General features: G+C 35.0%; 1 protein-coding gene across 1 annotated transcript in view; it reads left to right on the top strand.

Annotated features, from left to right (window-relative positions):
• The first annotated feature begins 205 nt into the window (after positions 1-205).
• The window catches only part of LOC123690427, a 45,614-nt gene continuing 23,002 nt past the window's right edge, over positions 206-22,817 (top strand). The window contains exons 1-2 of the mRNA XM_045633858.1: positions 206-216; positions 2,282-2,460. Of these exons, the coding sequence (XP_045489814.1) occupies positions 206-216; positions 2,282-2,460 (190 nt within the window). The remainder of the gene's footprint in view (positions 217-2,281; positions 2,461-22,817) is intronic.

Here is a 22,817-nt window from a genome sequence, read left to right as displayed (position 1 = left end):
TGATGTAGTCGAATAAAATAAAAATATATGTCACATATTCCTCCAGCCTCCTGGAAATGTGATTTTTCTGTTGCAGATGGTGTATAAACATAAAAATGTATTTTGACATCTTTGAGTCACTCGCTTTTAATTTAAGCAGCGTCGATTCTTTTGCAGTAGGTACTTTACCGGTGCTTCGAGAAGTCCTCCCGCCAGACCAGTTAGAATGAGAGCCATGTAAAGATGCGAAGTGTTCTTCGAGAAATAGAAGATCAACCAGGCTATGAAGAATGGGACGTTAACCATCTGCATAGCCCGTCGTCTTCCAAGTGGTGCTGTTACTACGCCAGAGAGAGCGCACCCCAATGGCACTACTATTAAGTTTATTGAACCTGAAATTAATAGAACAGCTTGAAATTTGAAGGAAATTCAACTTTATGCAATGAACGTTAAGTGCAATTTTAAACGGACCACATACTTGGAACTGTTTTTAATCTATAATTGAGACGCAACATAATAAAACAATCCCTACACTAAGGCTCTGTTTCACAATGTCCGGATAAGTTCCAAATAAACTATTTATTACTTTTTGGCAGGATAAAAAGTATTTTTGCGTTTCACGACTGTCAGATAGCGCTATTTGTCATGAAACGCGAAGTATCTTATTTTTAACATGTATCTTTCGAATAATTTATGTGTTGCATAGCTATTGGGTACTTTATCCGTACATTGTTAAACAGGCCCTTAGAATAATTTTATTATCGGTTAGGTAAAAATTAAAGGTTCTATTGTCTATAATGGGGCCATTATATTAACACTTACTTATCCAAGAAACTTCGGAGCTGTGCAGCCGCAGTACCTCCCCCTCAACAGGGTTCTGCACGGCTGGAATTAGGATGGTGGGGAAACCCAGAGTCATTCCATAACCTAGACAAAAAATTTCAAACATTACATACCTTAATTTAAAATTATTATAAATAACAATACATCCCGAATGAAATCCCAACGGAAAGTAAAACAGACATTTCCTTGTGTCCGTTTTAATTGTTGTTAAATTTTGTCAACTGAATTTTCTACATATCAGCGATTATGAATAGTCATTGTCAAGAAAGAGGGGATGAAGCTCCGCCCCTAGTCATTATAACAAAACCTAGGGTTAGCTGTGACCTAAGTATTGTAGGTATCGTATTACCCGTGGGGGACGCCCCCTTTAGATACTCAACGGTAGGGGGGAACGCTCCTATGTACTCTGTGGACTTGTGCGTTTAAACAAAATTTTCATCCTTTAAAGCATATAAGGTAATTATAGTCGGAATAATGTTCTAATAAAGTGCAAATAATATAATATATTATGCATATGATACAGATATTCAGGCTGCACTAAGCAGTTGTTCTTGTGTCCAAATTTATTTTAACACTACAAAAACGTACCTATTATAAGACTTGAACTTAATCTCATCCTTATTATATGAGTATTAAATGCGACTATAATGATGTTAATATACATAATATCTTGAATTAGAAAATGAATTCATTCACAAGTTAGCATTTAACTTAGAAAAAGATTAGTCTCTCAATTTCACCGTCCGTAAACTTATACATTTTCTCCGCAAGCCTCTAACCCGTTGTTTCTAACAGCCAAGAGCAGGAGCAATTGTAAATAAAAATATCCTAGTGAAATATATCCATGCAAACAGTTTCAGCCTAATACAGATCAGAAGGTTTCAGAGATGCGCAACACAAGACGCGTTTCCTCCAATAGCATCTTAAAAATTGATCCCAGCAAAATAGGTGTTTGTGAAGCTGGGGCCCTGAACTAGAATACGGCAGGCGTGCTGCAATGCAATATAGAAACTAATGGACGAAAATAATCAAGATTGTGTTATCAATGGAACTGGAAATACTCGGTCTCTGAATTCATTAATACTTAATGTATTCTCAGAAAATAAACAAGATGAAATAGCTAATGTTTCTTGCCCCAAGCAAATTAAAAATATTTTGTGCTTTGGCAGAAAACGGCAAATTTTACTAAGAAAATATCGAGGCTTCAGAAAAATGTAAAACACTTATGACTTTGGCTTATTAAAATTATAAACTTACTAGTTAGTATAATATTAGTATAAAAATTAATATAATAAGTCTTTAGTAATTCTATTTATAGTAATAAAATTTATATCAACAGTTTCGCCTGAAGTGGTTTATAAAATTTTAAAAACCTATTCAAGTTAACCAACTAACCGCAAGCTAAGCATAATATTTTTATATTAAATTAACAAATATTTCTTATAATTTTTCCTTTTAGTTTCCAAGATAACTTGCAGCTGGTTTCCTTAGAGAACATGTGCTGTAGTCGCCTGGAGGGTGTACGTCTTTTGCAGCAGTTAGCTTGTTTCAATTCGCATTCACTTAAATATCTTTTCTTGTGGCGTTTTGTCCTTCCCAATGAGAACCCTCTTTTGGTCAACTACTCGTACATAACAGGTATTGTACATTAATAAAAGAATATATGAAAAAGGTTTTATTACTATAATATGCAAATTATGGTTTAATTTTCATGACCGGGCGTTATGATTTATAAGTGTTAGAGTTAGAGTGACTGAACTTTTTGACTTGAATGTTGGACAAATATGTGTATGACGACGGGACAAAAGAACCTGCATTGATGCATCGTTTAAATAAGTGAGTGTTGTTGGCCTGGGGTCGTAGTTTCGAGTCCCGGCTGCTCGATCGGTGAGGAATCCGACTTGCCTTAGACCCAATAAGTCGACGGTGTGTGTTGTGTGCAAATAATGTTAAGGGACCGGTTTTAAGCAACAACCTAAACAATATTTTTCTAAACGAATTAGTAGGGACTCATTGAGTGGATAAACAATATTTATTTATGTCTTACCGTTTGAATTAAAAATCGATATCGCATTGATCTGATACAAATTTAATATTAAGTTTAGGATAGTGCATACAATTAACAAGGCAGCCTTGACTTGCTGTCCTTACTATGTGATTTTTATTTTGGTCATTCGATTCAAACATTTTCTTGTGTAAAAAACTACTTACAGATAGAGATCATTAATAAACTTCATAAACATTATGACAACGTCATTTTATAAAAATAAAAAATATACACATGAATAAAAAATATTAAAATTAAAATGATACTATGTGGTCCCTTACTACTTTTGTGTATTCCCTGTTTCAAACTATTGTGTGTGATTGTTCCTTGTGCCTCAATTCTTAGCGTGGTTGGAATGTATATGGGGGGCGTTTTTTCGGCATTCAGTAATACTACTAATGTTAAATTGAACACATTTATAAACAACACATCATTTTGATGAAATCAATACTTATTATTGGAAATGGGAATACTGAGGAATACCTGTATAAAGGAGAAATTAAGCAGATTTCCTATAAAACCTTTATCAGTATAGGGCGGCGACTCAGTGGTCCAAGCAAGTCTGTTGCTCAGAAATAATGTAGCATTCCAATTTCCAGTGCTCCAGTGGTGAAATAATTGTTTAAATGGTCCACTTTTTGTTTATTCGTTACAAACATAACATAATGTATATGATATATTAATGTATCAATGGTTTTATTTTTACTAAAACTAACTTTTATTAAATTTACCTATATAAGCTGTGAAATCGTTTTTTATTGCATTTATATATTTAAATAAAACCTAAAAATAACAATTAAATTTAGAGAATTTACAATCGTAACCTACACAATAATTATAAATATTATTAAAAATATATAATTATAACAAATTTATAAAGTTTGGTCTCTGTAGCAGTGTACATTTAATGCCTTGCTGTATTGCGATACTTATTGGTTGAGCGAGGAATGCACCAGCTCTGGCTTATTTTTTTGCACGACACATGACAGCGCTCGAGACGAGATTGATACTTATTCAACAAATAATATTTAAAAAATAAGGCGATCAATTTTAACAACACACAAATTAGATTATCGTCCAATAGATTATGATAATAAATGACAATACCATACACAAAATATGTGCTTAGGGTTAGGTTATGAGTTTTCCAGTTGTTTGACGGTTACCCTACGTTGCCATGACAACAAAGAGCTTTATCAATGGCTACAGATGAAGAAAAATGTAAAGTGGCAAAATTACTGCATGATTTAGAAGTGCCCGAGCTAAAAATGCTCGAACGATGCTCTGGATTAGTGAAAGAATTTGAGCAGAAATATGGACTGGAAATGGAAAGTGAGGTTTTAGTAGAAGAGATTTACGATAATCCTTATGTTGTCGATAAGAAGTTATTGGATGAGAATGAGAGGAAGTTACGAGAGCTGTTAGCTGAGAATAAGCGGTAAATTTTAGAATACGATAAAGGACTATGGGAGTTTTGGAAAAGACACCAGCATCATCCTGTTTGTCGGGGTCACCATTTATGGGATGTTCTATATTTATAAATCACAACCCATCTTTATCTTTGTTAAATTGATATATTTCTTCACAAACAACGGTAATTAATTTATATGCTTATAGAAAAGTTCATAGGAAAAAATACATGTTCACTCATCTTAAAAGTCTGTTCTGAGTGACGTCTGTTTTCTTCTTTTCTAAGTGTCCTGTATTTATATTGCCACATACATCAAAATCGTATAGAAAATACTACACCATATAGTATGTACATTTTAGTGCGTATTTACGATACGCTACAGGACATAGTCCATAAATTATATTAGTAAATTTTGTCGATCTCATAACTATTGTTTCGAGTTGGAAATAAGAAAAAAGGTAAATAAAAACATCAGTTGCAAGGCAAATGCTTCAAAAAATCTTAGTTATGTGCCAGCCCTGCATCAGTTATGTGCCAGCCCTGCACCTAACGATATAGGATTTCTGCTGATGAAGGACGCCACCGGCGACGCTAGATATAAGACTTAGTTTTAAGAATTCATTCTTGTAAGCATCGCGCTACAGATCACTCTATTAATTTGTAATTATAATAAATTAGTTTGATATTAAATTGGTTTTTTTTGGAGTGCACCGGCGGGTGAAATATAATTGGCGCAGTCGGTAGGATACTCGGGTCGCGCCTCGCGGGCAAGATTTTCCGGAAAATTAAGAAAATATAACGGTTTCGAGGCCCCGCCTGGCCGACCGGTTTTTCTAAAAACCGCAAGCGAGTATCGAGAAGAAGAAAGCCCCTGGAATCTAGAAATCGATGCAGCAGTCCAGAAAACCAATGTGAGTTGCACAAATTACTTATTGTGTTGTTATATATATCCTAGTTTCCTAGTTGTTCCAAAATTTTCCATCCGAGGGAATTAAGTAATAAGGAGGCTGTTACTTACCAACAGTCTTTCAGAGGTAATTTTATTGATAGAATAAGAAACATAGAAGAAATGTCTTTCGACCCTGATATTATTTTTAAAGCTTTACGGGTGGTGCCCGAATTTGACGGGAACCCACATGTATTAACTAGATTTATAAGAATTTGTGATGAACTGGTGAAAAGATATTTAAAAAATGACGCCGAATCAACTGTATCGAATTTATCTTTGATTAACGGCATTTTAAATAAGATAACGGGACCGGCCGCTTGCCTCATAAATAGTAATGGCATCCTTGAGAGCTGGGGTGGCATTAGGGAAGCGTTAATTAACAACTTCTCAGATCAGAGGGATGAGACGGCGCTGTACAATGACATTTCTTTGCAAACTCAGGGTAATAGTACCCCTCAGGAATTTTATGATAGGTTACAATCCTTATTTAGTACAATGATGACTTATGTCACCTTACACGAAACCCTTTCTACAACAATAGAGGCCAAACGGCACTTATACAAAAAATTAACGAAACAGGCATTTATTCGTGGCCTTAAGGAGCCACTTGGGTCTCGTATAAGGTGCATGAGACCCGAATCTATTGAAAAGGCTCTCGAATACGTTCAAGAGGAATTAAATACTATATATCTACAACAACGTAACGATGCTTCATCTAAGCCAAATCACTCATCTAACTATAACAGTAATGTACCTAAGCCTACATATAACACTAACAATTCGTCAAACAGATTTACTTTACCACAAGTACCATACACTTTTCCGCCACAATTTAAACCTAACCCACCTTACCAATTTAGAATGCCTATTCTAAACCAACAATACCCACCTAGAATGCCCACACGTACCCAACAAATGTTCCGTGCCCTTCCACCTAATTATAATCCTCAAAGTAATGTATTCCGTGCACCCCCACGTCCTCAACCGAAACCCCAAACTGGCCCAACTCCAATGAGTGGCGTGAGTCATTATGTGACAAAGGAATCCGTACCTAGACACGATTGGCGTATACACGGAAATCCACCACCTACAAATTATTTTAAAACTCGTGACGTAAATTTAAATGAATGTGCAACCAATAACTTTTACCCAAATTATGACTATTATGAACCTGAGTATAACTATTACTATGATCGATATTCTGACGATTACAACTACTATTACGAAGACAGAAATCAAGAGTACTATAACGAACCTTGTGACTATAACGAAGATAACGAATCAAATACACAAACTGACATGACTGACACCGGAAATTTTACCAAGGTCAAGAGTTCAAAAGAACCAAAATAGATATTAACCTTCAAACGCAAAGACAGTTGCCCTATATACAAATTGAGAATCCCCCACTTAAACTTTTAATAGACACCGGGGCAAACCAATCCTTTATTAGCCCCGACGCAGTTAATACTTACTTTTACCATATCCCATTAACTTACGATCCGTTTGAAGTCACTAACGTTCATGCAACATCTCGAAATAAATATTCGATTACGATACCTTGTTTCCAGGAATTTAATAGTGATAAAGAAATTAAATTATTTATGTATAAATTTCATGACTACTTTGACGGTTTAATTGGACTTGACTTGTTGACAAAATGGGAGTCTAAAATAGACCTTAAACATAAAACATTAGTGACTAAATTTGCAACTAACCCGATTCGAATGTACGATTCTAAAAATTGTAATTTATACGAAGACATAGTGCCTGCAAACAGTTCAAAATTAATTAGAGTTCCTATTAATACATTAGACGGTGAAGTCTTAGTGCATGAGCAATTAATATGTAACTGTATTATACATGAGTGTTTAACCACAGTTAAAAATAATCGCGGATTCTTAGAAATTGACAATCCCACAGATAATGACGTAATTATTTCATTCGATCGCCCTGCAACCGCGGAATTATTTAATATTGAAAGTTTTGACAGTCGTTCACCAAATAAAGTCGAAGAGGTTATTTCAAAATTACGTATGGACCATTTAAACCCGGAGGAAAAAGCGAATTTAATTTCAGTTTGCTCTAAATATGCAGATGTTTTTTATATTGAAGGGGAATCGCTTACTTTTACCAACAAAATTAAACACCGAATTAGAACAACCGATGAAATCCCCATATATACTAAAAGTTATCGCTATCCGCAAATACACAGGCAGGAAGTTAGGGAACAAATTGAAAAAATGTTAAATCAAGGGATAATTAAACCTTCTGATTCAGCTTGGAGCTCACCAATTTGGATAGTACCAAAAAAGGCAGATGCTTCTGGAAAACAGAAATGGAGATTAGTCGTCGATTTTCGTAAATTAAATGAGAAAACTATTGATGACAAATATCCTATACCAAATATAACCGATGTCCTTGACAAATTAGGGAATTGCCAGTACTTCACTACTCTCGATTTAGCTAGTGGTTTTTACCAAGTGGAAATGGACCCAATCGACATTTCAAAGACCGCATTTAATGTAGAACACGGGCATTTTGAATTTTTGAGAATGCCCATGGGACTTAAGAACTCACCATCAACCTTTCAAAGAGTTATGGACAATGTTTTACGTGGCTTACAAAACGTTATTTGTCTAGTATATGTCGGCGCGAAGCACCTGTAAATAACGAATCCAGATTAATTAAAGCTGTCATTAAATTATTGAAGATAATGACGTCAGTAATACTGGTGTCATAGATTAGTTTGTTGGCATCTGCCATTTAATTTCGACATTAGAGTCTACACTTTAAAGGCTTCTGCTTGGTTCGACCGCTCAATCGAACTGAGGCTCGTACCAATCAGTTCCTGTATTTATAACAACCAGAATTTGTAATAAACAAGCTTCGTAACATTTCGGGTACTCGTTCCACGACCGAACCCGAATAGACAACAGAGTCAAACAGAGTCATAAGAACGAGTGTCAAAGATTACTTTAATATTTATTGTTATCTAGTTTCCAATATTTAAAATTATGATAAATAACTTTCCATAATAATAATTATGACTATGGAGTCAGAATTATTATCGATCATTGAATAGTGATTAATTATAAGATCTAGCAACATTGACAAGTTAAATGAACTAGTCATATTAACGGTTTTAAAGAGATTTGACTTCGATGTCATTAAATGATAATGACAGTGGCAGCTGACACTAACACGCCATTGCTGTAACATAAATAATAAAGAATATAAAATTACTACAGACTATCATAAAATATGAATCCCAAACATTATTAATATTTTTCGTAACAATATATAAATTTGCGCCGATACGGCCATACTGACTCCAGCGCGTCCCTTGCGCTGCTTTACATTGCAACAACTTTAAACAAGGCATCACTCATGACGAGATCTAGCCAACACGTAACGCATCACCCATCCTGGGTTCAGCCAACAAGACCAGGATCAAGGATACGCATGGTGGCCAGCCAGCGTTTTAGGAAGGTTATTGGATAGGAAAACAAAAGGCATCACTCATTACGAGATCTAGCCCAAACACAAGGCATCACTCATTACGAGATCTAGCCCACACACAAGGCATCACTCATTACGAGATCTAGCCCACACACAAGGCATCACTCATTACGAGATCTAGCCCACACACAAGGCATCACTCATTTAGAGATCTAGCCCACACAAGGCATCACCCATCCTGGGCTCAGCCAACAAGACCAGGATCAAGGATACGCATGGTGGCCAGCCAGCGTTTTAGGAAGGATATTGGATAGGTAAAACACATTTTTATTTTTTCATAAACATGTCAATGCATATACATAAAATAATTATTACCTTTAATTAGATTAGTTATTCAGTAATTCAATGCAATTACCTAGATCCAAAAACGTCAGTAGAAGAGGTCGAGGCCTCCTCACATAAAACTCTCCGACAAATCTTCCGCCGATACGGTCAATTCGACTGAAGTATAAACTCATGGCGTTCAAAGAATTGCCCCAATTGGTTACTCAACCAACCACAACATGTAAACCGCCTCGGCCTGCTGACATCTAGACTAAGAATTATAAAGCAGTTCTTCTCAAAAGCAGTCTAATGACAGAATATACCGATACCCGTTCTCTTTAAAAAAAGATATATTAAAAATTAAAACCCACAGTAAAATGGTATCACAAAATACTTGATATATTTTTTTTTTGTCATCACACTATTATCACATTAGTTATTCACATCAAATTACATTCATGCACCTGATGTTCGTCAAAAATATTAGAAGGTTTAATTTTACAATTACTTTTACAGTTACATTTACAACTTAAATTCAAATCTTAATTACTCATATCTGTAACGTATGGAATGTTTCGCTTATGATGGTTGATATAAAATGCACACTTAAGTTTTTAGTAATGGGCCAAACCCAGCAAAATAGAATAAGAACGAAAAGTGGGTAGAACGAATACGCAACGTACGGTAGACAAAAATCACTGCATTTTGATGTGTAGAATGCAACTGAGCTGAAGAGAAAGCGTTTTGGATTGAGTATTCATACAAAGTTGATATTTGTCATGACAACTATGAATAAAATTAAAATAAAACACATTTTGGAACATAAGATCGTCAAGGTATCACATTTTCCACGTCACCAAATTCGATCCCGTAGGCATCCCTACTCATTGGCAAAGAAGACAGGGTGTAGGCCGAGAGAAAAAGCCGACGTAAAAAACTCTCGGTAATTTTTAAAATAAAATAAGTCATCAAACAATACTACAACGCTCATAGCAAATTAATTAGAAGTAGCTTGCCCAGCACTAGTCCTAGGCCCTTTCATCAACTAGACAATCGCTGACTTTATAGTAAGCCTTTTTACACAGCTCCTCTTTTTAATACATTTCCCAAATTTATTAAAAGACAGAGATACAAGAGCATCTGGGATTTTATATTAAAGAAGAGAATCCCTTTTCCCAAAAAGAATTAGTAACTAAACCACTCAAATCAAATTTAATTTTTTTTTTTTGTGAGCAGTTAACGTCTCCAAATATTTGAATGTTCAAATTTATATTTACAACTTTGATTTGGATTTTACTTTGCCATATGTGCAAAATATTAGAGAATGTTATAATGACCGATATAAAATTCTCTTTTCACTTTCAGCGATGACGAAAAGTAAAAATACATAAATTTACCGAAAGACATACGTAAATATTAAACACAAAAGCTGTTTTTTTTAATAGTGTCATCTGATTAGGGAATTCCGTGAAAGCCAGATGCTATATCTAAGCATCTGTAATATCGGGCTCTGCCTAATCTCTAAATTTGGTCTGCTAATATCTCTAACCGCACTTGAATTCAACACGCAAAAATCAACGCAAAGTTGGTCCGTCCCGTTCTTTTTCTCGATTCATAAAATTCATATCTTATTATGACTTTCTCGAATTAATTGACAATTTTAATAGTTTTAAAAAGTCTTATACCTTTCTTTGAACAATTAATTACATATTTTGTTGTAGTAAGTTTAATAAATGAACAATACTTAATAGTTTAATTTAGCAAGTTACATTCGTCATTTTGACGGTAGTAGCAATTTTACTCTAGATGACCCACACAACGGCAGAAATCTCATTTAATAAACTGTGCCATGAAAACCGGTATTGTTGTTACTGAATTATGACGAAATAACGTTATGCTTAGACGAATTTCTCACTTTGCAGTCCCGGTAACACGGCAACGACAAACGACCCGGTTTAAGAAAGTGAAACGAACGAATTGATATTTTGAAGATACCATAACACGGGATCTTTGTTATATCATTATATTTACTCTACTTTCGATTTTACGCCTACGAAATATTATAAGAACTGATAAGAATTTATTTAGTGAATCGGAGGTAATTCTCAGTTACTCAGATCGAAAAAACTCAGGGTAAATACCTGTGATCACCGCAACCATTACCTCGGCGTCGGCGTCGGTAGCATATGGTCGAATCCTCTTAAAAAAACGTCCGTGCCATTGTAGCATACTCTGCGTAACGGCTCGCTTGGTCCGAAGTGTAGTTGCGCCATTTCGGCACGTCAATCGAGTACCGAAACTCTACACGTCACTTACGTATGGATCAGCTCTCCCGAAGTCTCTTGGAGATGTGTGATCCCGCCGCTGCTGTCGGCGCGAAGCACCTGTAAATAACGAATCCAGATTATAGACTGTCAAGTATAAGTTGGCGTTCCAGTGGCGGCGCCTCCTACAACCCTCTGTGTTGCCACTTTTTTTGTTTAGTTTGGATTGATGGATATTCTTAGATATTACATTAAAGGTAAATAAAAAACTCAATAACAAAAAATTATTTTTTATAGTAATTATGGTCTGTTAGAGGCATTATTCCTTCCATGAATTCTTCAGAGTCATCTGTGTCAGAAGAATCTGAGTCGCTGCTATTCAAATCAATTAAAAATGGTTCCATTACTGTTTCAAGGCGGTTGTCTGTCATACGATAATTATTTTCAACATTCTCTTCTGACTTCAGTTCTCGCTGTAAAATTACTTTCCATGATTTTTCCCTCTGAAACTATACGGTTCACGGTTCTTTCAGAAACACCTTAAATAAAACAAAAAATATTTTAAGTTATCCATCAATCACATTTACTTTCAAAAGCAATTATTATTTTTCCCTAAATTTGGGGATATAAATATCACTTTTAACTGGCAATACTTTACCTGTCAAAGCCGCTGTTCGAGCATTCACTTGTTGAAATGGAATAATCGGCCCATTGTTACATTTCTCCTCTTCACAAAAACGTTTTACAGCTAGAATAATTTCTCTAGCTGCACTCCGCACTACTTTTGGCATGTTTCGTAATGATTTTTACACTTTAAAACACAAATTATTAGCACCGACACACGTGAGGCTACCAAGCTGTTAGAACTGTCAACACAACTGTCAAAATTAGTACCTTTTTCTGCCACACGCCAACTTACACATGACAACCTATAATTAAAGCTGTCATTAAATTATTGAAGATAATGACGTCAGTAATACTGGTGTCATAGATTAGTTTGTTGGCATCTGCCATTTAATTTCGACATTAGAGTCTACACTTTAAAGGCTTCTGCTTGGTTCGACCGCTCAATCGAACTGAGGCTCGTACCAATCAGTTCCTGTATTTATAACAACCAGAATTTGTAATAAACAAGCTTCGTAACATTTCGGGTACTCGTTCCACGACCGAACCCGAATAGACAACAGAGTCAAACAGAGTCATAAGAACGAGTGTCAAAGATTACTTTAATATTTATTGTTATCTAGTTTCCAATATTTAAAATTATGATAAATAACTTTCCATAATAATAATTATGACTATGGAGTCAGAATTATTATCGATCATTGAATAGTGATTAATTATAAGATCTAGCAACATTGACAAGTTAAATGAACTAGTCATATTATAGGTTGTCATGTGTAAGTTGGCGTGTGGCAGAAAAAGGTACTAATTTTGACAGTTGTGTTGACAGTTCTAACAGCTTGGTAGCCTCACGTGTGTCGGTGCTAATAATTTGTGTTTTAAAGTGTAAAAATCATTACGAAACATGCCAAAAGTAGTGCGGAGTGCAGCTAGAGAAATTATTCTAGCTGTAAAACGTTTTTGTGAAGAGGAGAAACGTAACAATGGGCCGATTATTCCATTTCAACAAGTGAATGCTCGAACAGCGGCTTTGACAGGTAAAGTATTGCCAGTTAAAAGTGATATTTATATCCCCAAATTTAGGGAAAAATAATAATTGCTTTTGAAAGTAAATGTGATTGATGGATAACTTAAAATATTTTTTGTTTTATTTAAGGTGTTTCTGAAAGAACCGTGAACCGTATAGTTTCAGAGGGAAAAATCATGGAAAGTAATTTTACAGCGAGAACTGAAGTCCCTAATCAAGCAGCTCAAGGACCTTCCACATCCACAGCTTGTGATGACAATTCCACACCAGAGAACACTACTTCCGAGGCTAAGACGATAAAACTAGTCACTCCAGGTAAAAGTAGAAAAAGAAAATTAACTGTTTCTGATTTGGATGACTTTGATCTTTGTGTTATTAGACGCAAAATCCAATCTTATTATTTAAATAATTCCGTCCCTACTCTCAGAAAATTACATTGTGATCTAAAGGCAGACATCAATTTCAAGGGTAGTATAGAATCTCTCAGAAAAATACTACACAAGTTGGGATTTAGTTATAAAAAGAATAAATCCAAAAGGATGGTTCTCATGGAGCGATATGATGTTGTTGCCTGGCGATCAAGATTTTTACGAGAAATAGACAATAATAGAAGGAGTGACAATCCGAGGCCAATCGTTTATTTGGACGAGACTTATTTACACCCTGGCTATAAAGTTAAAAAATGTTGGCAGTCTGAGGAAACTGAAGGTGTCCTTACAGAAGTCTCAGAAGGTCAGAGATGGATCATAGTGAATGCCGGAAGTGAGAAAGGTTTTATCCCCAATAGTCTTTTGTGTTTCAAATCTAAGACCAAAAGTGGAGATTATCACGACGAGATGAATGGAGATAACTTCAGTAAATGGCTACAAGAAAAGCTTATCCCAAACTTAGAGCCCAATTCATTAATAGTGATGGACAATGCGTCATATCACTGTATTAAAATAAATAAACGCGTGACAATGAACAGTAAGAAACAAGAGATGCAAGATTTCATAAAAAAAAACAATCTTTCATACTTGGAAACCATGAAAAAAGCAGAATTGTATGAAATTATAAAAACAATCAATCAGGAGAATGTCTACTTAATTGATGAAATATTAAAGAAACATGGTCATAAGGCTGTAGGACTTCCGCCTTATCATTGTGACTTTAATGCAATAGAATTCATTTGGAGTTCGTTCAAAAGAATATTTGCAGACACAAATGTTACTGGCCTCTCTGAAAACATGGAACAGAGAATCCATAGTGCATTTTCCAAAATAACTGCTGAAGAATGGCAGAAACAATTATCGTATGACAGACAACCGCCTTGAAACAGTAATGGAACCATTTTTAATTGATTTGAATAGCAGCGACTCAGATTCTTCTGACACAGATGACTCTGAAGAATTCATGGAAGGAATAATGCCTCTAACAGACCATAATTACTATAAAAAATAATTTTTTGTTATTGAGTTTTTTATTTACCTTTAATGTAATATCTAAGAATATCCATCAATCCAAACTAAACAAAAAAAGTGGCAACACAGAGGGTTGTAGGAGGCGCCGCCACTGGAACGCCAACTTATACTTGACAGTCTATAACGGTTTTAAAGAGATTTGACTTCGATGTCATTAAATGATAATGACAGTGGCAGCTGACACTAACACGCCATTGCTGTAACATAAATAATAAAGAATATAAAATTACTACAGACTATCATAAAATATGAATCCCAAACATTATTAATATTTTTCGTAACAATATATAAATTTGCGCCGATATATACTTAGATGATATAATCGTATTTAGCACTAGTTTACAAGAGCATATAATTAACCTTGAAAAAGTATTTCAACGTCTCCGCGAATCTAACTTTAAAATACAAATGGACAAATCAGAATTCCTTAAATTAGAAACAGCATACCTAGGACATATAATAAGTAAAGAAGGAATTAAACCAAATCCGGACAAAATTAAAGCTATAACAAAATACCCAGTCCCGAAAACTACAAAAGAAATAAAACAATTTTTAGGTTTATTAGGCTATTACAGAAAATTTATTCCAGATTTCGCACGTGTTACCAAACCATTAACTAAATGTTTAAAAAAAGGTAGTAAGATTATTTTAAATTCAGAATATATGGATTGTTTTGAAAAATGTAAAGCTCTTTTAACTAATGACCCGATTTTGCAATACCCCGATTTTACAAAGGATTTTATACTGACCACAGATGCATCTAATTTAGCTATTGGCGCCGTTCTTTCTCAAGGCCCAATAGGCTCAGATACACCTGTCTCATTTGCCTCGCGTACTTTAAATGAAAGCGAAATTAATTATAGTACGATAGAGAAGGAATTGTTGGCTATAGTTTGGGCTACAAAATACTTTAGACCCTTTGGCCTTTTTATTTGGCCGTAAGTTTAAAATCGTTACAGACCATAAGCCTTTACAATGGATAATGAATTTGAAAGAGCCTAACTCACGTTTAACCCGTTGGCGATTAAAACTTAGTGAATATGACTATACGGTTGTGTATAAAAAAGGTAAGTCGAACACGAATGCCGACGCTTTGTCACGTGTAGAATTAAATAACGAGACAGTAGAATCATTAGTAGTTAATATATCTGACTCCGAATCGACTGTGACATGTCCTGACGATAGACCTCTTATTAGCCTTTCATCGACTGATACTGCACCAACTTTAAGAGCCTACAGCACTGACGAAAGCGCTGATATAAATCAGGTAGGTACAAAACATACTGGTCGCGAAAGTCCAATACTTGACATCCCCATAAGTGAAGACCCTCTTAACTTGTTTCGAAAGCAAATCCTAATAAAAATCACAAATAACTCACCCTCAACTAAACCCGTTCTTAATAGACCTTTTGAGAATTTTTCGCGCGTCTCTGTACAAATTACTGAGAACAGCCTTCAACAAGAAATTATCGCCATAATTAAAAAATATGTAGATCCGAAAATTGTTAGTCTATGGAATGTAAATTTGGTGCCTTCAGCAATTATTATAGAATACATTACTTATTGTCTATGTTATATCTGGTATCTATGATCTGCTCTGTGTAATATAATTAAGCCTACTTCCTTTTTCGCCATGGTCTGGTTAACATTAAAATATAATTAACACAGTGATTAAATAAAATACTCGTTTCATTTAACAGGTTATGGGCCCAGACCACCTGATTTTATTTAAAAACAAAATAGTTAAAGTGAAAAGTACGAAATTGAGTTCAGTATAACCTCAAAACTCGCCACGCGTTTTTCAATTTTCTTCATCAGCAAAAAATGTCTTCAAATAATACGATGGCACTGATTGAAAAGCTGACTGGAAGAGAAAACTATCCTACGTGGAGATTTGCAGTGCAAACCTACCTCGAACATGAGGAATTATGGAGTTGTGTCACCGCGAAAGACAATGAAGCAATTGATCCCAAACTTAACACAAAAGCGAAGTCGAAAATTATCTTATTAGTACATCCCATCAACTATGTACATATACAAGAAGCCAAAACAGCTAAAGAAGTTTGGAATAATTTAGCCAAAGCTTTCGATGACAAAGGTTTGACACGCCGAGTTGGTCTGTTGAGAGATCTGATCAATACAACACTTGAAAATTGTCTGAACATTGAAGATTATGTTAACAAGATCATGACCACTGCTCACAAGTTAAGAAACATTGGTTTTGAAGTCGATGATGAATGGCTTGGGACTTTATTACTTGCCGGTTTACCAGAAATGTATCAACCAATGATCATGGCACTTGAAAGCTCTGGTGTGACAATTACAGCTGATTCTGTGAAGACTAAGCTTCTGCAAGAAGTGAAAAGCTCTGAGTCTAGTGCATTGTATGTCAAAAGTAAGGGAAATCAGTTTGTCAAACAAGCTCAAGATAAAAACAAAACAAGTAAAGGTCCAAGGTGCTATGTGTGCAATCAATATGGGCATATAAGCAAATATTGCCGAAGTAAGAAAAAGGAACAGAAGTCTAAGGAGAACACAGATTCTGGGTATGTTGCTGTGCTATCTGCAACAATAAACAACGACAATAATTGGTATATTGATTCTGGAGCATCAATGCATATGACAATGAATCGTAACTTGATTTACGATGAAATTACACCTCCAATTTCCACAATAAGAGTAGCTAATGACAAGAAGCTAGTTGTGAAGGCCTGTGGAAAGGTAAATATTGAAGAAGCTGGACACCTGTGCTGAAGGTGTGCAAATGTCCCTGAGCAGTAATGTGACCTGTATTTCCTGTATAGAAGGTAAACAAACAAGCTTGCCATTCAAAAGTGAAGGTTTCCGAGCAACAAAATTGCTAGAACTTGTTCACTCCGACGTATGCGGGCCCATGGAAGTGAAGTCACTTGGAAATGCAAGGTATTTTCTTACCTTTACTGATGATTATTCTAGAAAAGTGACTGTTTTCATTTTAAAATCAAAGTCTGAATGTCTTAATAAATTTAAAGAATACAAATGTCTTGTAGAGAACCAACTTGACACTAAAATTAAAGTATTAAGAACCGATAATGGAACTGAGTATATAAATAATGATTTTACTGAATTTTTGACGTCATCCGGCATACAACATCAAACATCAATTCCATACACGCCTCAACAAAATGGCTTATCTGAACGTATGAACAGGACACTGCTTGAAAAAGCCAGATGTATGTTAATCAATGCTAACTTACAGAAAAACTTGTGGGCTGAAGCAATAATGACAGCAGCATACATAGTGAACCGTTCACCTACACGAGCACTAAATTATAAAACACCTGAGGAGATGTGGAGTGGAAGGAAACCTGATGTAAGTCACATGAAAATATTTGGTTGTTATGCAATGGCTCAAATACCTAAAGAGAAAATTAAGAAATGGGACTCTAAATCACAGAAACTTATTTTTGTTGGTTATTGTGAAAATAGTAAAGGATATAGATTATTAGATTCCAAAACAAAAAATATCATAAAAAGTAGAAATGTAATTTTCCTAGAGAATAGTATAACAAGAAATGTGGTTCCTCTCTCATTGTCAGAATCAGAAAATAAAGAATCAGATCATGTAATTGAAAGTTTTTCAAACCGTGAAGATAACACCACAGATTTGTCGTCTCATACACCCGTGGATCACAGCGATGGTTCTGATGACCCTGAGTATGTACCGGAGATGTCAGTGAAGTATCCTCAGAGTTCTAATATTACACTTCGTCCTCGAAATAAAATTAATAAGAACACAGGACCTAAGACATACCTATGCTCAAGTAATGTACCACTCTCTGTCACACCACAAACATATGCAGAAGCATTGTCATCAAAAGACTCTAACTTGTGGATGAAGTCGATTGAAGAAGAGCTGAAAGCACATAGTGATAATGGTACATGGCAGTTAGTAGAACAGCCACCTGAAGCTAGAGTTATAGGATGTAAATGGGTGTTTCGTATAAAGGATGAAACTTAAGGACTAAGGTACAAAGCAAGGCTATGCGCTAAAGGATTCACACAGAAAAGCGGTATTGACTATACTGAGACATTTGCACCAACTGTCAGGTATGACTCAATTCGCTTACTTTTATCTGTTGCTGCAGAACAGAAAATGTCAATGATACAATTTGATATTAAAACTGCATTTTTATATGGTGAGTTGAAAGAACAGATTTACATGACGCCGCCAGAGGGCCTTACTGTTCAAAAAGATATTGTATGCAAGCTCAAGAAATCTTTGTATGGCTTAAAACAATCACCTAGGTGTTGGAATGCTAAATTTGATAATGTTTTAAAGAAATATGGTTTTAAGAACAGTCATGCTGACAGATGTGTTTATGTGGGCTGCATCAATGGTATTAAAATATATTTATTACTGTATGTGGACGATAGATTATTACTGTCTACAGATGCCTCTGCTCTTACTCAAGTAATAAATGACTTAAAGAAAGAATTTGATGTAAAGATTTGTAAATCATTACATTTTATAGGAATGCATATAGAAAGATGTGATGATTATATATTTGTGCATCAAAGTACATACATTGAAGAGATGCTGAAAAGATTTAACATGTGTGATACCAATACTAATAGCATTCCTGCTGATCCGCATGTTACTTTGGTAAAAAGCACTGAGTCTGATAGCAACAACAAACACATTCCTTACAGAGAAGCTGTGGGTTCTCTCATATTTGCTGCAATAGTGAGCAGACCTGACATCATGTATGCAGTGTCGACAGTTGCTCGCTTCCTCAATAATTATGATCAGATGCATTGGAATGCGGTAAAGCGTATTTTTAAGTATTTAAAAGAAACAAAACATTTTGGACTCTGTTTCAGATCAACTCAAAGTAACATACTTGAATGTTACTCTGATGCCGACTATGCCAATGATCCTGACACCAGAAGGTCTATCACTGGTTACATCTTCATGAAAAATGGAGCAGCAGTGACGTGGAGCACTCAACGACAATCAACCGTCGCTCTGTCTACCACTGAGGCAGAGTTTATGGCATCCTGCTGTGCTACAAAAGAAGCTCTCTGGGTTCGGCAGTTAATGCTTGATATTAACGAATATAAACAGAGTTGTATTAATCTTCATATAGATAATCAAAGTGCTATTTGTTTGATCAAGAATAATGATTTTCATAAACGATGTAAACATATTGATATTAAGTATAACTTTGTAAAAGAAAAATACGCACAAAAATTGATAGATTTGAAATATGTTAGTACTAATAGTCAGTTAGCTGATATATTTACAAAAGCTCTATGTAAAGTAAAATTTCAATATTTCAGAGAGAAACTTGGTGTGATTGAGAAACCAAAAATGTAAAGCTATCATATTACTGTGTTGCTCAAGTATGTTTATATAAAGTTTTATAACTAAGCTATTTAATGTTTGGTTATCATTTGTAAGCTTTAATAGAAGGCTCAAATTTAGTAGGAGTGTTAGTCTATGGAATGTAAATTTGGTGCCTTCAGCAATTATTATAGAATACATTACTTATTGTCTATGTTATATCTGGTATCTATGATCTGCTCTGTGTAATATAATTAAGCCTACTTCCTTTTTCGCCATGGTCTGGTTAACATTAAAATATAATTAACACAGTGATTAAATAAAATACTCGTTTCATTTAACAAAAATACGTACTGCTATACTCGTCGAACCCTTAGGAAAAATGTTGAGTATAGTACCTATTATCCAAAACACTTTTCGAAGCTCATCTATGAAATTATTACTTGTTAAACGGCAAGTTGAAAATATTAGAGATTATTTAACCCAACAGGACACGATTAGAAAATATCATGAAGGTAAAACCAACCACCGCGGAATAAATGAAACATATATGTCCTTATCCCAAAGGTATTTCTGGCCTAAAATGAAACATGATATAGTTAATTACATAAGCATATGCCCAATCTGTAACTCCGCAAAATACGACCGTAATCCCGTACGCCCAGAGTTTAAAATTGTACCGCCGCCTTCTCGACCATTTGAAACAGTTCACATAGACGTCTTGACCTTAGAACAAGATAAATTTTTGACTTTCATTGACGCATTTTCTAAGTATGCTCAAGCATACCGACTTAATGACTGTACAGCTCCAAACATAATTGATAAACTATTAACTTTCATGACACATCATGGATCACCTATGACTTTAATTTCCGATAGAGGAACAGAGTTCACAAATCAAGTATTTGCTGAATTCCTACGCCTACATAAAATAAATCACCATATGATAGCACCTCACAGTCCTAATGAAAACGGAATGATAGAGCGTTTACATAGCACCCTTATAGAACATATTAGAATATTAAGATTAAAACACAAAAACGAATCGGCAGCCAATTTAATTTTATACGCTATTTTAGCATACAATAGTTCTATACATAGCTTGACTAAATGTAGACCATATGACATTGTTACTGGACATTATGACCCTAGAGACCCTACAGATTTAAACTTAACAGAAAGACTTTTACAACAATACATACAAAGTCACCGTAACGATATGCTAACAGTGTATAGTATGATACATGACTCATCGTTCGCAGAACGCCAAGCGATAATGCAAAGACACAATTCCCATAGGGAACCCGAGACTGATTACACACCTGGACAGGATGTTTATATAAGTAATCCGATAGCTGCGAGACAAAAGTTAGCTCAACGTTATATACAAGACAAAGTTGTTACAAATTTACCCATACATATATATACCTCTAAAAAACGATTACCTGTATCAAAGTCCCGACTAAAACGTGTTCCAAAAAGTAGTAAATTGTTACAGGATGCTGCTGACAACCCTGATGTTGTCCCTGGACATAGCAATGACCCAGGAGATAAGACTTGAGAATATGGACAACGGACCTGGACTATTACCGTTTAATATCGGACTTACTGACATAATTACCCATTATCATACCTTTTTGCATTTCATTGACTTGGATGAAATTGGCCTGAAGATTGAAACATTAAAGACTCAAATTCATGACATTGAGGGTTACTTTGACAACCACAGTTTACCTATTTCTAAAGCTCGTCTTCAACATTTAACGGAAAAATTAGATAAAGCATCGTTGTTATTAAGTACATTAAAACCTGGTCGCGTTAAAAGAGGTTTAATTAATGGTTTAGGCTCTATTATTAAAAGTGTAACAGGTAACTTAGACTACAGCGATGCCATTAAATATGACGAGGCCATTAAAATTCTTCAAAATAATCAAGATAATATAATTTCCGAATTTAATAATCATATAAGTCTTAGTAAGGCGTGGATGTCCGAGCACGCGAAAATTATTGATAAATTAGTGGAAAATCAAATTGATTTAAATAAAACAATGTATTTTATGATTTCGAAATTTAACACATTTAAACATTTAGAACATGTAGATACAGTAATCTTCGCAGAAATTTCCCAATTATTAAATTCATTTGATGATAATATTAATGAGCTACTATTAGTTATAAGAAATATCGAAGATAGTTTAGCTTTTACGCGCACTTATACAGCGCACCATACTATGTTAGATATAAGTATGTTACGTAGTATGTTAGGTACTTTAAGTTCTGTTTATAAACCGGAACAGTTATTAGATTTAGAACTCCGCGAATACTATGGCGTAATTCGCACTGGGTCATATTTTAGTAATAATAGAATAGTTATAGTGTTACGGTTTCCCATAATATCCCCTAATACTTTTACCCTTTTTAAATTATCCATCTTACCAAATCATTACCAACACATTATTATACCTCCCTTTCCTTATATAGCAACCAATAATGATAATTATGTGTACATAGAGGCTGAATGCCCGAAGTCAAGAAATCGGTTTCTGTGTGAAGAGACACTTAATCATCATATAAAACGCTCACCTGATTGCATAGCAGACCTTGTCATCTGCCAGCAAGTCAAATTCATGCATACCTACCACGTTGACACTCGCCAAGCCTGCCATGGAAAAATTAGACGACCAACATTACTGCGTTACGTTTCCAAGTTTAACTAAAATATCCCTGTCATGTAAACGAAGAGAATATCTGAATCTGCAGGGCAGTTACCTTGTAACAGTACCGCCGAACTGTTCTCTGCATACTAAGGACCTCACCATTGTTAACATAAATAATCAATTAAAAGGGGAGCCTTTGAAGATTTTGCTACCAATGAACTCTACCCCTACGACACCACAGCGATCCTTAAAGATACATACGATTGATTTGAATGGATTACATAATTTAGAGAAGCAAATCGAAGTACAAATGCCTATTACTCCGGAAAATCCAACCATCATTTACCACACCACTTTACCCTTCTACGTAATGCTCCTGTGTTCAGCTATTTTTGTAATATACATCGGATATCGTCGACTCCATAAAAGTACCCAGAATGCTGG

Source organism: Pieris rapae, chromosome W (assembly GCF_905147795.1).
Source record: "Pieris rapae chromosome W, ilPieRapa1.1, whole genome shotgun sequence".
In the NCBI taxonomy this organism is placed as follows: domain Eukaryota; kingdom Metazoa; phylum Arthropoda; class Insecta; order Lepidoptera; family Pieridae; genus Pieris; species Pieris rapae.
Note: the sequence above shows the minus strand (reverse complement) of the source record. Positions and strands in the feature narration are given on the sequence as shown.